This window comes from Porites lutea, chromosome 1 (assembly GCF_958299795.1).
Source record: "Porites lutea chromosome 1, jaPorLute2.1, whole genome shotgun sequence".
NCBI lineage: Eukaryota > Metazoa > Cnidaria > Anthozoa > Scleractinia > Poritidae > Porites > Porites lutea.
In genome coordinates, this window is record NC_133201.1 from 55,621,780 (window position 1) to 55,638,169 (window position 16,390).

The 16,390-nt window shown below is 36.4% G+C and overlaps 2 protein-coding genes across 2 annotated transcripts; one reads left to right on the top strand and one right to left on the bottom strand.

Annotated features, from left to right (window-relative positions):
• Positions 1-1,196: 1,196 nt before the first annotated feature.
• Positions 1,197-8,905, top strand: LOC140922386 (ubiquinone biosynthesis O-methyltransferase-like). The gene is made up of 5 exons (XM_073372377.1): positions 1,197-1,323; positions 4,585-4,806; positions 5,399-5,641; positions 6,988-7,147; positions 8,531-8,905. Exons 1-5 carry the CDS (start codon positions 1,225-1,227, stop codon positions 8,701-8,703), a joined length of 897 nt encoding a protein of 298 aa, XP_073228478.1. The 5' UTR covers positions 1,197-1,224; the 3' UTR covers positions 8,704-8,905.
• A 684-nt stretch (positions 8,906-9,589) lies between these two features.
• Positions 9,590-16,066, bottom strand: LOC140922391 (dehydrodolichyl diphosphate synthase complex subunit Nus1-like). Its single transcript, XM_073372380.1, has 5 exons — positions 15,712-16,066; positions 15,395-15,529; positions 12,657-12,806; positions 11,270-11,369; positions 9,590-9,856 (listed from the first exon to the last, which is right to left on the bottom strand). The coding sequence occupies exons 1-5, from the start codon at positions 15,989-15,991 to the stop codon at positions 9,766-9,768; spliced, it is 756 nt and encodes a 251-aa protein (XP_073228481.1). The 5' UTR covers positions 15,992-16,066; the 3' UTR covers positions 9,590-9,765.
• Positions 16,067-16,390: the final 324 nt, after the last annotated feature.

Here is a 16,390-nt window from a genome sequence, read left to right on the forward strand (position 1 = left end):
ACAGATCTCATTCATTCATTCATTGATACTAATTTGGTTCTTAATTCAAAGCATTGCGAGATAAATGAAACTAATTCACAGTTAGTAATGGTAACAGGACTGAGTGGAGTCCAGTTCGGTCACAGGCGGCCCAAACTCATTACTGCTAAGTCTTTCTCTTAGCAGTGGAACACCAAAATAGCGCTAACTTGCCGAAAACGCTTCAAAAGGGCCTGAGACGCGGGCAAACAGCAAAGAATACAACAAGGCAATAATGTAATGTAAAATGTAAAACATAACATTTTTTCTCTCAAGAAAAACCGTTTACATCCCATACAAGCCTTTGTAAATAACCTTTTTGTAACACAACACCGCTCGCAAGCAAGAGTCACGTCCGCGTTCATGTAATGGGTTTGGGCCACCTGTGGTTCGGCCTGTAGTCAAACGAGTGTAGCGGGAGTCCGATTTGTTTAATCACGAGTATGATTACAGACCGAATTGGACGACACGAAGTTCTGTTACCAATTAATCATAACTTTAACAAAATTTGTGATATAATAGGCTCATTTTTTAATCAAAACACAAGAAACTCCGACATTCTTTTTTGCTAGCAGTGAAACTGAGAAAAGCCATTTAAGCGCGCGCGTGATGGCGCGTACTGTCCAATTACTTAGGCAAGACGCGTACTGTCCTATTTAACTGTCCTATTAAGGCTGAAATCAGGGCAGTTGATAGCCAATCAGATTTAAGAATTTTGTTATAGTTATGATTAATTAAATAATCAGAAGAATTCATAAGAAGAGATATTAAAGTATCGTGTGAAAGTGATTTGAAGTCAGGTATTTTAGTTTCCTAGTTTAGAGAAAAATATGCCTCTGATCTGAGAATAAGCCTTATATCTAGTAAGAAATGATTTTCATCTTCAATTTTGTTACTTGTACAAAAGTAACATATCCTTTCATTGCGCGGGATTTTTTCGTATCTACCTGTTTCAATTCTAAGTTGATGACTACTTATTCTAAATCTAACTAATGCTTTTCTCGAAGGGTTTTTTCTTGTTCAAACTAGGTATAGTCGTCTTTGATTGTACAATAAAAACTGAGTTTTTGTGATTGTTGAAGAGTCTCATTCCAGTAAGAGAGACGTATTTATTTTTCAATATGCCGACTGAGTGAGATCACACTTGCGTGTAATTACATGAAGCGGTTCAATCGTGGGCTCAAAACAATCATTAAAAATGACAACATGTCGGCTTGCAGAGTGAAATGCGGACTTCGTTTGTCACAAAACCGCCATGTCTCCTTACGCCTTCTCTGCAGCAGGCATCTCTGTAGTTCAGCAAAGGTAAGATAGCTATTACGTGTAAAAGTGAAGGATATCTGCGACGGATATCACCAAGGCCCGTTTCAAACGTTGTGCTACTGCCGTCCCGACTAAATTGATCATTCGACTTTAGCACGGCAGTAGCGCGATGTTTGAAACCAAGTCGTGCTACTGCCGTGTAGGTCGGCAAGCTTTGCAGTGCTATACGGCAGTAGCTCGACTTGGTTTCAAACGTTGCGCTACTGCCGTGCCGAACTCTATTCATAAATTATAAATACATGAGAACACATTTAAAAGTTTGCTAAACCGCTTCTATATTTTTGTGTTTTGTTTTCGGCAACAGCCGTTTTATTCGACTGAATTAAATTCGACATCTGAAACCAAGTCGTGCTAGTGTCGTGCTACAGTTGAGCTACAGCTGAGCCAGCTTAGCACGGCAGTAGCATGACGTTTGAAACAGGCCGAAGTTACAACAGACCATTTTACAGTTGTGGACTTAGTACCCTAGCCTTCGAGTGAATGTGAGGCTACCGGTGTCTTGTTTTGATACAAACCTCCTTTGCTTTGTTATGGAAATTGTCCTTGAAAAATACTAGTTGGCAAAAGAATAACTTGATTTCCATAATAAAGTAGGAAGGTTTGTATCAAAACAAGGTCACTGTCAGCCTTGCTTCCATCCATAACTGTAAAATGGCCTTTTGAGAGTTCTTGCATTCGCCTGCATTTATATTAGAAACAGAGTATTTGTTAAGAAGTTGATCAATAAACTGAACAGACGTAAGTCACAATATTTCTAATGGTCCACACCATTATTCATTAATTTCATCTAAGGTTACAAAATGAAAGACCGCACAAGATTAGATCAGTTGATAGAGCGCTTGACTGCAGAGCAGGAGGTCGCAGGTTTGATTGCCAGGACCAGACCAACACTCAGGGTCTTAAAATGACTGAGAAATGAAGGCACTGCCTTTGCCTCTGCAAATGGCTAGACCTTTGCGTGGATTAGCCTGTGCCGCAGCTGGCCCACGCACTCGTCTATTTTGTATAGTCCGTCTGCGAATTAGTAAACAAAAGCTCATTCTAGTATCCTGCAGAGTCGCAAGGACATATGTGAGAGTTTCTGATAGGCAGGTTTCTTACAGGTTTCTTATGAGCCTCAAGATTGCCCTAATTTTTAAGTGTGTATGACGGTTGGCCGCAGTGACGTGTCAAAGTTCACAGAAGGGAGTTGGCAAGGATTGTTTACAGTAAACAATGAAAGAGCAGTTCGAACTTTAAAGCCGTCTTCTGAACAAAAAAATGCTTTGAGGTAATTCCTTCAAGGCCAGAATGGTTTTCCAGCATCTTTATTGCTGCAGATGCACTACCACATATTCCGCAATCTAGCCGATAGTTCTAGAGTCAAAACAAATAAAGAAATCATGATATTCATGACCAAAAAAAAACTACACACATGTAGCTTTTCAGGTCCAGGCATTTTATTGAAAACCAAAGAAACTAAGGTTATTTAGCCACCATAAAAAAGTTTAAGGCTTTAACAGAGGTAAAGGAAAATCATTTATGCACCTGTGATCAAATCCTGTCAGGAAACATTTGCCAAAAAATAAACCACAGGAACTAATTACTCAATATGCATGGAACAGACCAACTTCAAAACCTCCAAATGTAGGTAAATGTGAGACTCCAAGTGGCAAAAAAAAAATTGCTTAGTCAAATTGTAAAAGACTCATTGCACTGTATAAATTACTCAAAAAGAGAGCAAGAAAAACCTTTGTTGTTCAAGCTACTCTAAGGTCATGTTTCACACTATCACGAGCTCAATCTCTCTTGTTATATTCCTAGACTTTTACTCAACTAAACAGGGACTGCCATTGGTTGATTCTTGGTCACGTGGCCTTGACTAAAATCAAATGTATCCCGATCGTGATTGATCGTGATACATTAAACAATGTATCCCGCTCGGGATACATTGCAGCACGTGATCAAAGCATGGTGGAAAGTGGTGTGACAGAAGGCGGGAAAAACACCGCCAGGTCCAGCCAGTTTTCTTTTTCGTGAATAAACACAACAACACAAAAACGAAGCCTCAAGCTAAAAAGCAACGATTTTTAAAGTTATCCCAGAAGCTCCCAGAAGAAAAACAGCAGCTAGTGGAGGAAAAAGATGCAGATAATATGAGGAAAGTACTTTTGTTTGTAAATCATTCATTCAGTGATTTTGAGAATTAAATTTGCGTTGTTATAAGTACCGAGTCGACTGTTCTAGTTCGCTCCGGTTATTCTTTTGTTGCTGTTGAAGTGAAAGTCTAGAAATATAACAAAACACTTAATGTCAGATCCCGAGGGAAACAGTTAGTTTTGTTTTCCCAAGAGTCCTGAATATTGTCATGAGTTATAAGTCATGTTTGGCCTGTCAACACTTAATTCAAATCAGACTAATCACAAACTGCGTAAGAAACTAGCCAATCACAAACACTGACATATGTCTCTGCAATTCTGCGGGATTCGAACATGATCTTGTGCACTAATTCACAGATGCTCTATACAGAAGGTTTAGAGTGTCTGCAATGCAGGCAAGCGTGGCTTGAATACTAGGACATATAAAAGTAGTGTCCCAATAAGTACTTTCATGCTAAATACATTGACATTCAAATAAAGTGCATTTTTTTTATTTTTTTTTATTTTTTCACAAAATATTTCTATTTGGTTTATTAAAACAATGACCAGAAGTGGCACATAAAATCACAATTTATTTCAAGCTTAGTTTTAATTTTAATTTAATATTATTGCAGAAATTATTAGAAATGACAGCACTGTCTTGAAAAAATTAATGTTTCCTTGTAGTGTTCATTCATGGTCCTATTTCAGCCAGTGTCAATTGTCAGTTCTATGCCACTAAAAATAACTTATGTACCGTCTGATCACTGTTACTATTCTTATTATTATCATTATTTCAGACCCTAGGGCAGCCAACTGCAGCATTTTAATGCAAGGAGAACCAGAGAGCTTGTTCTTCAAAGTACATTGAAAGCAGTTTTTTCAGTTCTGTGTTTGTTTTAAGCCTGCCAATCCCAGTCACAATTTCTCAAAGGTTTATTTTTTAACCCTGCCCTTCTCACCCATATGCTACATATACAGTGTTCAGTTCATTTCCTATTAACAGCTATATTTTTTTCGCATAGCACATTGCTAAATAAAAAAATCTATCTGACAGGTCAATGAGGTGGTGGAAAGTAAAACAGAAAGACAAAAGAGTGTGTATTTTTCTTTAAATTTTTATCAGACCACAATTGATGAAGAGGAGGTTGAAAGACTGAGCAGACCAACAAGTGACTGGTGGACGCTAAATGGGGACTTTGCTGCTCTTCATTCCATGAATAAACTTAGAGTCTCTTTCATCAAAAATTCTCTTGATCATCTACATAGCCAAAATAGTACCCTATCAAAACCTCTTGGTGGGTTTAGAATACTGGATGTTGGCTGTGGTGGTGGTATTCTATCTGAGGTAAGTTCTTTCAAACCAATCAAACTGTTTTTAGATGAAGCTTAACCTATTCACCCCTGAACCACCCATAACCACCTGTGGACATCCAGGTCCCTTCTTCCACCTGTGATGTCATCAGTTTTTAATAAGGGTTAAGGATAACTTTGTCCGCTAACTCGAGCAGGGTGAAGAGATCTTTCATACCATGCCAGAACAAGCACGAATCAGTGGAGGAGACCAGAGAAAAAGGCAAAAATACAGAATATTGACCTGAGAATTTCCATGAAAGTCTTGTTTCACAACATTTACCCACCTACTAGGGTACCTTTCCTTTCTCTAATGCCAAGTTCCTAAAAGTTTTCCCAAAAACTTTTCCACCAAAATGAAGCCCACTAAATGCCCAGTAAAAGAAAAAAAATGAGGCAAGAAAAGGAAAAGATTAAGAGGGGAGAAGTTTGCAGGGTAAGAGAAATACCTTAATTTTCTCAGTTTCCTGTATTTTAAGACCCTGAGTATTGGTACAGCTTTGGAAATCGATCCATACCTCACAAGTGCTCTACCGACTGAGCTGAAAATATATATTTAATATTTTAATGTTTTTAATTCTTAACAGCCACTTGCAAGACTTGGAGCAGAAGTAACAGGAGTTGATGCTTCTGCACGTAATATTCACGCAGCATTGAGACATGCATCACATGATCCAATGGTGGCTGACAGAGTACAGTACCAATGTACAACAGTGGAGGAACTCGCTGACAAGGAACCAGAATCATTTGACTGTGTTGTTGCTTCAGAAGTTATCGAACATGTAACAGATAAAGACACCTTTATTTCTGCTAGTTCACAGCTGATCAAGGTGCGTTAAAAGGGATCCAGTCCTGGGGGGCGCTGCAGCCATACTTTTATACAATTTATTACTATCATCTTATTTAGGAGTGTGTATTGAAGGGAGGTGCAAAAAGGTACATGTACAAAGGTACTAAATAAAAATTTTTCTTACTATGCGAAATTGCCCATGTACATGTTTATTATATTAAGAAAGTTAGAGCAAAGTCCCTCTGTTTTGTGTTTCAGATTAAACTGGTGCCGGTACAGGTGCCTACTATCACCTGCAGGCTTATTGTGCCTTGCTTGTTAAAAAAAAAAAATACAAATGTAACTGGTTTTATCTAACTGACAATCTAGAGACAATACATGTGCAAGTATGAAGAAGCTTTATAGTTAAGAGTGTTAGCTCACGTATTTATTGTAGTTATAAATTTTTTTATCCCAGGTAATTTTTATTTTTCCTTTGTTTCAACTTCATTATACCATACCCAAAAACAAAAGAAAAATAAAAATTACCCAAGATAAAAAATTAACTACAACATATAAGTCAAACGGCAAACGCGAATTTTTACCACATGCTTTTTATCCAAGAGAACTGTTTTGAGCTGTTTTTATCTGCTTATTTTCTATCTTGAGAAATTCTCAACTTGAGTCTGATGTTTGCTGATTATGTTACAGGGAAAATTTGATTACAGGTTAAATTTGTTTAACCTAGGTATGTTGATTCTCAATTTCCCTAACTATTCATGAATTAGGGCTAGGAAACAAAGGAAATTGAGAATCAACCTAGGTTAAATCAAAATGAACCTGAAATCAAATTGACTGTAACGCACATTTCTCTTCTATTTCTTAAATTGCTGTTGGCCAGCTAATGTTTCATAACAAGTTAGTGTTGACCAAATTTTGAAAGATTATTGTACATTTTATTATTGTTCAGCAACTTTAAGCTAAAACTCTCAAATAATACAAAATGTTTTATTTACGCATTATTAATGTTTTCATTAATAAACGTCCCTTTGAACCAAGTCAGGAGGAGGGAGGCATAACAGAGTAACTTTCATTGGAGGGTTGACAATACAATGAAGGGAATTCAAGGGGAATTAAGGGGATCTTTAGCTCACTAGGTGGTTTGTTTTACCATTACTGGCCATGTGTTTTCACTCAAGAGAACTGTTTCTTTTTAGTTCCCTGTCATTCAATAGCCTGAATTTCATCCGATTGCTTCAAGTCGTTTTCTCCCGTCTGAAATTCAGGCTAGGCATGACCTACATTAGGAGACCAAACCACACAATTAAATACATTGCTGCAAGAAACTAAAGGTCTATTTATTATTGATTTTTATACTTTGTTACTTTTCTGCCATGATATACACAGCCAGGAGGTTCACTGGTGATAACAACAATCAACCAAACAGCTCTGTCATATGCGGCAGCCATTGTAGGAGCAGAGTACATTCTTAGACTAGTAACACCTGGAACTCATGACTGGAACAAGTTTGTTACAGTTGAAGGTCTGATTGACCTCATCTCACTATGTAAGTTACCCTGCACATGATACGCACTATGGCAGTGCGGTTTGAAGCTTAGGATCTTATGGCTATTTAACGTTATAAATAAATAAATTATTCTTAACTGCAGTCAAAAGCAAGAAATTTGCAAAAACTGAGAAAAATACAGTGGAACCTGTCCAAAAAAGCCCCCATGGGGACAGTACGCATCTGCTAGGACAAAATGATGCCATTGTGGATACATGGCTTTCAACTGAATAACAAAGTGTAATAAAAAAAAGACGATAACAGAAATGTGCCATTATTTACCCCTAAACCTCTGCTAAGGTACACGTAATTATATTTCTTTTGTTTTATTTGCCCAAGCCTTGGAGCTACGGTGTGAGTATAAATTTAGTGGGGGTGGAAAGTCTACTATATTTAAAAATATTTTTATTGTGGTCACAGTCATCCTTAATTTCATGCAATATACTATTTTTGCAATTTTTTCAATCATCAGACAAAAATGGGAGAGTACATATAAAGCCTTACAGAAAAATCTTCATTAAATTTACATGAATTTTGAGTGATAAAGGACTTGATCAGCAACAACCAACGTATGTGTGTGCACTTAAATCTGAAACTAATTTGTGTTACTTGGTTCACAAGTGCATGCAACCATGCAACCATTTTGTCTAGCTCTGAATCGAAAGGCTGCAGACAAAGGCTGGAAAAAGGCAGCTGGAATAATGTGCTGTACCAGTAGTTGATTACCAGAGGAAAACCTGGGCTGAGTTGCTCAAAGCATGATAGCTTTAACCATTGGTTAAGCAGTATCAAAACCAATACATTGTCAAGGTATTAAACGGTGGTTAACGCTAACCATGCTTCGAGCAACTGGGCCCTGGATGTTAGAAACATTCCATACTCTAGGACAATTGGCTATTTTTAGGCTGCATGACTAGGTCAGTGTTGAGTTGAATAACACTTTGGGACTGTTTTGGGGGACAAATTTAATATTACACATCATCAGTAATCATAGGCCAAATCCGTATATACTTGAGTGCTATCCTCCCCAAATAATCTCAACCTCAATGATGCCGTACAGTGTACCTACTTAAAATCCTTAAGTTTGTTTTAGAAATGTTTTTTGGAAATTAAAGTGTTGACAACACTTTCACAAACTAAATGCCATTTTTTAATTTCCCTTCTCTAGCCATGAAAAACTGACTTGCTAAAATAAAAAATAAGTACATTAATAAGGTACAACCTCACCAGTATAATTTCAAAACATTTCTAATTAATTTCATAATTCAACAGCGGTTGGCACTGCCAAGTACAGTGTTTTTTTCGAAAACAAGAATAAATAAATAAAAAAGTTAGTGAGGATTATTTTTAACCACTTTTTCTTTTCACACCTTTTTCTTGTAGATGGTTTAGAAGTCACAGGAGTCAAAGGAATGTTTTACTTGCCAATCTTTAACAAATGGTGTTGGATTGAAGACACAAGTGTGAACTTTGCCTTGAATGCAATTAAACCAAACATATCTGTAACACCACCGGAAGTGACACTAGATACACAAACAAACGAGACTAACACATGATAGATTTTTCTATATTTAATTGTGTACAGGAAACAGAATAAACTTGTTTTCAGTGGTACACTGAGTGGTAGTGGTCTTAATATCAGAAAATAAAATAACATTAAAAATGATATTATCCAGTGATAAGCTCTCTCCAAATTTCGGACTCTCTAGTACTATTAAGGCAAGTATCTTACATCTGACTGGTGAAGAATAGGGTGAACAGAGCGAGAGAGCTTGATCACAGTTTGTAAAAAGACAAAGGGCAAATTCCCTTGTGAGCATTGCATGACCCACATTGGACACCAAAACGTTTTTCATTTCATTTTATTTGTTTCCCCAAACCATAGATAGTACAGAATTAGATATGAGGTGAAAAAGTAAGCAAAAATAAAATTCACAAGGAAAAAAAACATACAATACAAAATTACAGCACTAAATAAATTAAATGACATTGTCGTCATTGTCATCGTGTCATTGACGTCTTGATAAACTAATATTGTGCCGCTTAAAGTTATGCGTGACAAACAACCTCTAATTTTTAATAAAGAAGTAATCGAAAAATATAAATTAGCTCAGTAAGTTATTAAAGAGATGATGTTTGACTAGTATTGAGCAAGGTACCAGGGTAAAAGTGTTTTTCTGAACATTTTTTTGGACAGTTTCTCTCTGATTTGATTGCGGAATACCATTCCCAAACCAAAACTTACAACGTACTAGGGTAAGGGGTTGGACCTCAGTGCACAGCTTCCCTGTACAAAACTTTGTTGAGTTCCCCTCCTCCCCAGGTAATACAACTGTAGAAAAACCACAGTATGATGTACATTATACTAGGGGTCAAAACCAACAATCTTTGTGCAGCGGCAAGAAAAGAGATTTTTTTAATGACAAGGATTGGTCAGTTGAATTGTGACAAAGCAGATAACTTTAATATTAAACAACATAATTAAAAGAAAGGAGACTAACAGAGAATCATACATATAAATATATTTTTTACAAAATGTCGATAAAAATATCCCTATCTTTAGTTTGATCATAATTAATTCTATTTTACAAGCAATGTCCAGAATACTATTATTGTCATTATTTTCCACATCTCTGCTGACAGTCACCATATCTTCTAAGGGACGCAACAAAGGTAGAGTAGCGGATGTTGATGTGTGTTGTTAAAGGTCTGCAAAAAAATCAGAAGAAATAAGTACTAAAATAGGACACCAAGAAATCCATTTCTAACTGTAGAGTAATGATTCTCACATCAACTCATTTGGTAGGAAGACATTTAAGAAATGGTCCAGATAAGAATGATAGCAACAACGGCAATGAACATGTTGGAATGCAAAAAAGGTGCTAACTTTTCTATTGTCTGTACTTACTTCTGATTGGGTTAGACAGCCAAAGTTAAGAAAACTTCATAAAGCGGTACATATATTTCAACCATCTTCCAAATAACAAAATCGGGTCTCAGTTTGAATAATAAAGAAATCCCATGTCGGGAATATATAAAATTGTAAACTTTTCTTGGCTATTGTTTTCAACTCTTGTGATTGGTCAAAATCTTTTAACACAAAAAAACACCCTTTCCAAGTGGAGTGTAAATACATTTTATTGCATAAACGGCCTTCATGTAGGTTTATGCATTCTCTGTGTAAAAATGAGAACATTCCTATGTGGGAAAGCACCGTTGCCGCATAACAAAAGGAATTGCTATCCACCTTACCGAGATCATTACTTAATGGATATAAAAGAATAATTTTTTTATTTTTTGTACATATGCACCACGTGCTTTAAGTGTTTCAATACAGAGGTGATTTTCCTCCTTTTTTTTTTGTGAGAGAATGCCGACTGATAAAAGTACAATGTACATTATTTGCATTTATTTCAGTATTAAATGAAACTGTTTATCATTAAGTTACAGTTACTGTGGGGGCATGAGTGGCCTAACCTCAAGGGGAAGTGGGGGAGAGAAACATCTGAATTCCAAGCTTTATAATGCCGTCTGGTGATGTCACCTAGTAACTTATGCATTTTTGCATGAATTTTGATTTCTTAACAAGTTGGCAGCCATAATTCACGGAACCGTGAACAGCAGCATGCATATGGTCAATATGAATGTTATTGTTCTGTGTTTTGAGTGCCGTAAAGCTTGACAATCAATAAAGCCTCCAGAATGAATGTACAGGGTCATTTAAAGGAGCTGTGTCACGAAATTCAGTAAAATTAAGTCACTAAAAAATGCCCGTTAAATTAAGAAAAACAAAAAAATAACAACTTAAAACATTACAGGAAAGTTAAAATAACACAACAGATGCCACGGATGGTCAAAACTGAAGAATGAACTGACTGCCGTGACACAGCCCCTTTAACTTTTTGAGTTTGAAATGAAGACAGTGTTCAGAGGCTAAAGATTTGGAGTGAGCTTGAAGTACAGAGGTTCCCTTTTTCTTTCTTTCTAACAGTTATTGTAGCTCTATCTTCATTCATACAGTACAGTTATATATACTGTACATGTATGTACCAACATCACACATTACAATACCTTTAATCAATTGGTATTATTGACTAGTCATTGCATACAACTGTAACTTACAGAAATTCTGTTAATCTGGTTTGCCATGGAAGAAATCCCATTATCATCTTAAAGCTACCAAACTTGAGTGCAAGATCAGGATCTGGCATGCCACAAGTAGCTGTAAAAATGAAAAATGAAATGCTAAAAAAATTAATCTACACTCAAACCCTATTAATTAATAGGGACAATGAAAGGGCCATGGCAAGTGTTCATATTAATGGGATGTCTGTATTAAGTGGGTTAAATTTAGAGAAAAATCAAAATGTAAGTGATTTTTTTGCCCCGGGGACAAAGCAAACTGTCTGTAATAATGAGGTGTCCATATTAGGTGGATGTCTATAAAGTGGGATTTGACTGTATTTTTTTTACATGTGTACAATATTTCACAAGTCAAATGGATAGGAACTGTCATAACCATTGCTGTGTATAGAAGGTAAAACCATACATGTAGATATAGATTGAGTGGTCTTTGCTTTCACTGATACTGCTATTGAAAAAACCTTAAAAATCTTTATGTTTGGTACATGTTAATTCAATGGATAAAAAGAGATGGAAGGATTATAGGAAATCAAGAAATCCCAACATCCTGAATTCTTCAACAAGCAATCTCCATCAACAAAAGAAATATTTCAGGGATTAAGCTGAATTCTTAAACTTAAAATACAAATTTAATTTTCTTTGTCCAATAGAGAATTCATCAAATAAACTGAACACTTAGACCATATTCACACTAATAATAATATTCAGTTATAGTTGGAAAGCTTTGGCTCACTCCATTACATGTTAGCTTGCATCATCACAGACAGTCTAAATCCATGATACCTATGCACTTCATGTGCACTAGTTCTCCAACTCGGTCATTAGTGACAAATGCAGCTGTAAATGTATTTACATTCGGCGGAGCTAAATGTAGTGGCAGTGACAGAGAATGTAAATACTTTCCCATTCGATACGAATGCACGTGAGCCGCTATGGCGTTAATTGACTATTTGTTATTAGGTATATAAGGTTTTGACAGTTGTATTAATGTATTCATCTCAGCTCTCGAACTATCAACTTTTTTTTATATCTTACTTTATTCATCTATTGATTGAATTTAACCTTTAACCCCCAAAGGTTGTGTGACCGCATCGGTTGGGGAATACGTTCCCAATTTTTTCCCATTGGGTTTTTTGGGTTTTCGTATGAGGTGGCGGACGTGATTAGTTTAGCCTGAGTGACTTTATTTAGGAATATCTGTATACCATTCTTTAGTTATGATGTTGAACTTTGTATGTTATTGGGATAGCACTAAACACTCAGGCTCCACAGTTCGAGCTGCACACCCATTCCCATCTCTTAGTCGTGAATATAAATAGGAATGCATGCTATTGCATGTACATTCTGCATTGATTTTGTTCAGCACCTTTTAAAAGGCTGTTTAAATAGTCTGGCTCCATTTCTTTTGTTGCTCTTCTTTTTGTCTGGACTTCTTGGCAAAATTCTCTGGCAGCTTCCACAATGTCTCCTTTACCATCCTTTTCTGACAGCAGGGTTATGCATACCTGTGTTGGAGCTGCAGAGATATAGCAAGATTAAAGAAACAGTCATATAATGCTGTACCTCAGAGGGGGACATTGTATACTCCCTTGACTATCATAAATGGGTGTGTCCTACTAAACTGGGTGTGATTTTCAGGGTCTTACACCTTAAACAGGGTATGCAATATTTTACATTATATTATTTCACTATTTAGCATCTTGACTTGAAAAGGGTAACAGTTCTTTAGAAGTCATTGGAAGAGCGTGAAGGTTGGCAACGAGCAGTCTACATATTGTTGTACCCACATTTTTTTTTCCAATATATCTTATTCTTTATTACTGTAGTTTGTAGAATTACTTAATCCTGTACGCAAAATGAAATGAATCAGGGCCATAAAATAAGGATAATGAAATGAACAGTTTTCAACAAAACTAGTTACTTTATTTATTCAATTAACCGCCCAGCTGGGCGTTTATTAAATTTTAGGACCTTGAGAAAAGGCGCTTATTCGAGGCTGAGCACTTATCAGATTTTCACAATTTCACCAAGTGTAGTATGTTTACTTTGCAACAAAACATTATTATAAATGGTAATAACAAAACTTGAAGATGTAACAAAGCAAGGTTTCTGTAAAATACTCTGAAGAAAAATCCATCTTCAGGAAGTCTCTTATCTAACAAATTTTATGATTTTTTATCCAAGGCAAAAGAAAGTCAATGTTCTCACACACCACTGGTAGCTATGCCACGCCCACCGCCGCAACAAAATTACCCTTAATGTCCCTCTTACTCTGGAAAATACTGTGATCAAGCAAGTCACGGAGACAAAATTTTTAGGTGTTCTAATTGATCAGCATCTCTCTTGGAAACCACACATTGATTTCGTCTCAAAAAAAATCTCGAAAAGTGTGGGAATTATTGAGAAAGCCCGCTTTTACCTATCATCCCAAACTTTGATGACCTTGTATTATGTACTCCCTTGTATATCCTTTCTTAACATACTGTAATGTTGCCTGGTCCTCCACCTACTGTTCCAACCTAAACTGTATTTACCTTTTGCAAAAGCGTCTAGTGCGGCTCATAACAAAAGCTCACTATCTAGCAAATACCGCCCCTTCATTTAGTAAGCTTGAAGTCCTTGACATATTTAGTATTAATTCATTTTCTGTCGCTTCTTTTATGTACTCTTATCACCATAATCTTTTGCCTAGTAGCTTTCATGACTAATTGTTCTTAAGTAGCAATCAAGTCCATCAATACAAAACTCGACTAGCCTCTCAGTATAAACCTCATTTTTGTAGAACAAATATAAAGCAATTCAGTATCCTTTGTAAACCAAGGACCTAAAATCTGGAATTCTTTGCCTATTTCACTAATTAGCTCTCCTTCTATATTTGCTTTTAAAAAAAATTTAAAGAATTATCTCACTGATAGCCAATCTGTCGCTTAATTTTCTGATCTTGCTCACTCTGCACTCAGCCATGAATTTAGTTCATTAGGTAGTTGAAGGAAGCCTATTAATATAAGCTTCAAGCTTCGTTCGGCTTCCTTGTCACATTAATTTTATAATTTAATTAACAGCTTTTGGTCATATTGTATAAGGTTTTATGAGTGACTAAATAAATAAAATAAATAAATAAATCATACTTATTCATTTCTTTTTGGTTGGGAGCTGAAAGGGGGTGGGCACTTATTTGAGGCCGGTACTTATTAACTTTTTCTGTCAATTAGGATGGGCGCTTATTCGAGGTGGGCACTAATTCAAGGTTGGGCGCTTATTCGAATAAATATGGTATTGAAAATTTTGCAGAAGTTGATAAGAGACCAGGGTGTAAAGAAAGTCAGTTTTACAGCCTGCCATTAGGGCAAGCTGTAGCTAGCATGTACTAGCCCACAAATCATTTCAACTAGTCCCAAAACCGTTTTTGATTCAATCCTTCTGTAATTTGAATTTCCCCAAAAAACAGCACTCGCCTGCCAGGCAAGTTAAGAAAAAAAATCACTAGCCCGATAGCAAAATCCACTTGCCCCGGGCTATCGGACACTACCCTCTAATGCTGGCCAAGAAGCCGACAGGTGTTGGTGATCCAAACAGTTTGAACTTTGGACAAGCTATCAGGATCTGGAGAATTTTTTCCATATAAACGGTAAGTAAACATCAAGAGCCTTCCATCCAAATGCTAAATGGTAGAAAAGCACAAAGAAATTTAAAAGAAACTCGTTATCTGATAGCCCTTGATAAAAGCAAGATTTCCTCTCCCCCACCCCTAATAAAAAACAATGTTGAAAGAAATGTAACACTATGGTCATTGGTCATAACGTTGCCTGCACACAGCAGAAGGGATTGAGCACTTTGAATCACAAGACTCGTGATACGAGTCAAGTTCAGGTCTTTTGGACGGAAAGGGTGAAGTTCAGTCGGAAGTGCTTAACTCATCTCCCGGTGTTTTTAATACCTGAGGCATCAACTTTCATGCAATTTGAGTAAGTTGGACCCCAAGGAGGCAGGGTTAGGTTTCTAAAAACGCAATCAATAAATAACAATATGAGAATATGCAAGAATACCTTCTTTAAATGAGAGTTTGTAGATACGATTTAAGTTACGGATCTAGTAAAAACTCACCTAGTAACTCACAATCAAACTTCACGTCCTTTGTTCTCAAAACAAACGTAAACTTGCTGGATTCCTCTTCGAAAACTTCTTTTTGCTTCTTTATAATTTCGCTTGATAAAGCTGCAGCGTTCTTCTTTAACAAACCTGATCGATCAAGAACATAGGCTCTTATTTAAACGCGATTTCTTTAGCATTACTATCAATCAATAGCTACCTGTCAGGTTCATTAAATTGGAAACCAACAAGTAGTACTAAGCTTACATGTGTAAAGCTTACTGTACGTACTGGAATTGCATCATATCAAAAAGGTAGTAAAAACAACCTACCTTCTCTGTCATATAAGCTAATATACTGTATTCTCATAGCCATGGACCATACAATAAGATGAGCAAGATCTACAAAGTTAATGTCAGACTCCAAAACCACGAAGCTGATGTGTCGTGGAACTTTCCTGAGGTCTTTTGAGTCTTCTCTGATTTTCCAATAAGTGCACGTCCGTAAACTGAGCGAAAAATATTGTCTAATTTGCTGAAATAAGGTGACTGTAACAGTCTTTAAATATACTAAAAGGTATAGAAAACTGAGAAAACATCTAAAGACCCACATCGTGGGTTAACACTTCTGGAAAATACTGTTACCGGCGCTCAATGTCCATTTTGAAAAATTTCACTCGAAACGAACACCAGTGAAAACTGACAGCGTGTGAGCATGCGTACGAGTCTACTAACCACGTGCAATTTCCGGTTACCTTTCAACAGTGTGGATTGCGTGACGCAATAGTTTTCATCATTCTGAATGTCGGTTTGGATTCCAGTTTGTGGGAAAAAATTAAATATCACTAAATCAGTTGATTGTGATAATAAACAGTTGTTCTTTTAAACAAAAAGGAAGGAAAACGTAACTCATATTTTCTTAGCCAAAGATTTCTTTGGTTTCCAGGTAAACGGTAACGCTAGCAAAAAAATTTACAAAAGCGTGGCACTTTACGGAACTTCACATTTACTT

Excerpts from the sequence above, each read along its gene's own strand:
- LOC140922391 (XM_073372380.1), bottom strand. The coding sequence starts at position 15,991 with ATGTGGGTCTTTAGATGTTTTCTCAGTTTTCTATACCTTTTAGTATAT. Across the intron at positions 12,807-15,394 it reads GTTTGATTGTGAGTTACTAG|CTCCAACACAGGTATGCATA; the intron begins GTGAGTTTTTAC and ends ATATCTCTGCAG. Across the intron at positions 11,370-12,656 it reads TTTAAACAGCCTTTTAAAAG|CTACTTGTGGCATGCCAGAT; the intron begins GTGCTGAACAAA and ends TCATTTTTACAG.
- LOC140922386 (XM_073372377.1), top strand. The coding sequence starts at position 1,225 with ATGTCGGCTTGCAGAGTGAAATGCGGACTTCGTTTGTCACAAAACCGC. Across the intron at positions 1,324-4,584 it reads ATCTCTGTAGTTCAGCAAAG|ACCACAATTGATGAAGAGGA; the intron begins GTAAGATAGCTA and ends AATTTTTATCAG. Across the intron at positions 7,148-8,530 it reads GATTGACCTCATCTCACTAT|ATGGTTTAGAAGTCACAGGA; the intron begins GTAAGTTACCCT and ends TTTTTCTTGTAG.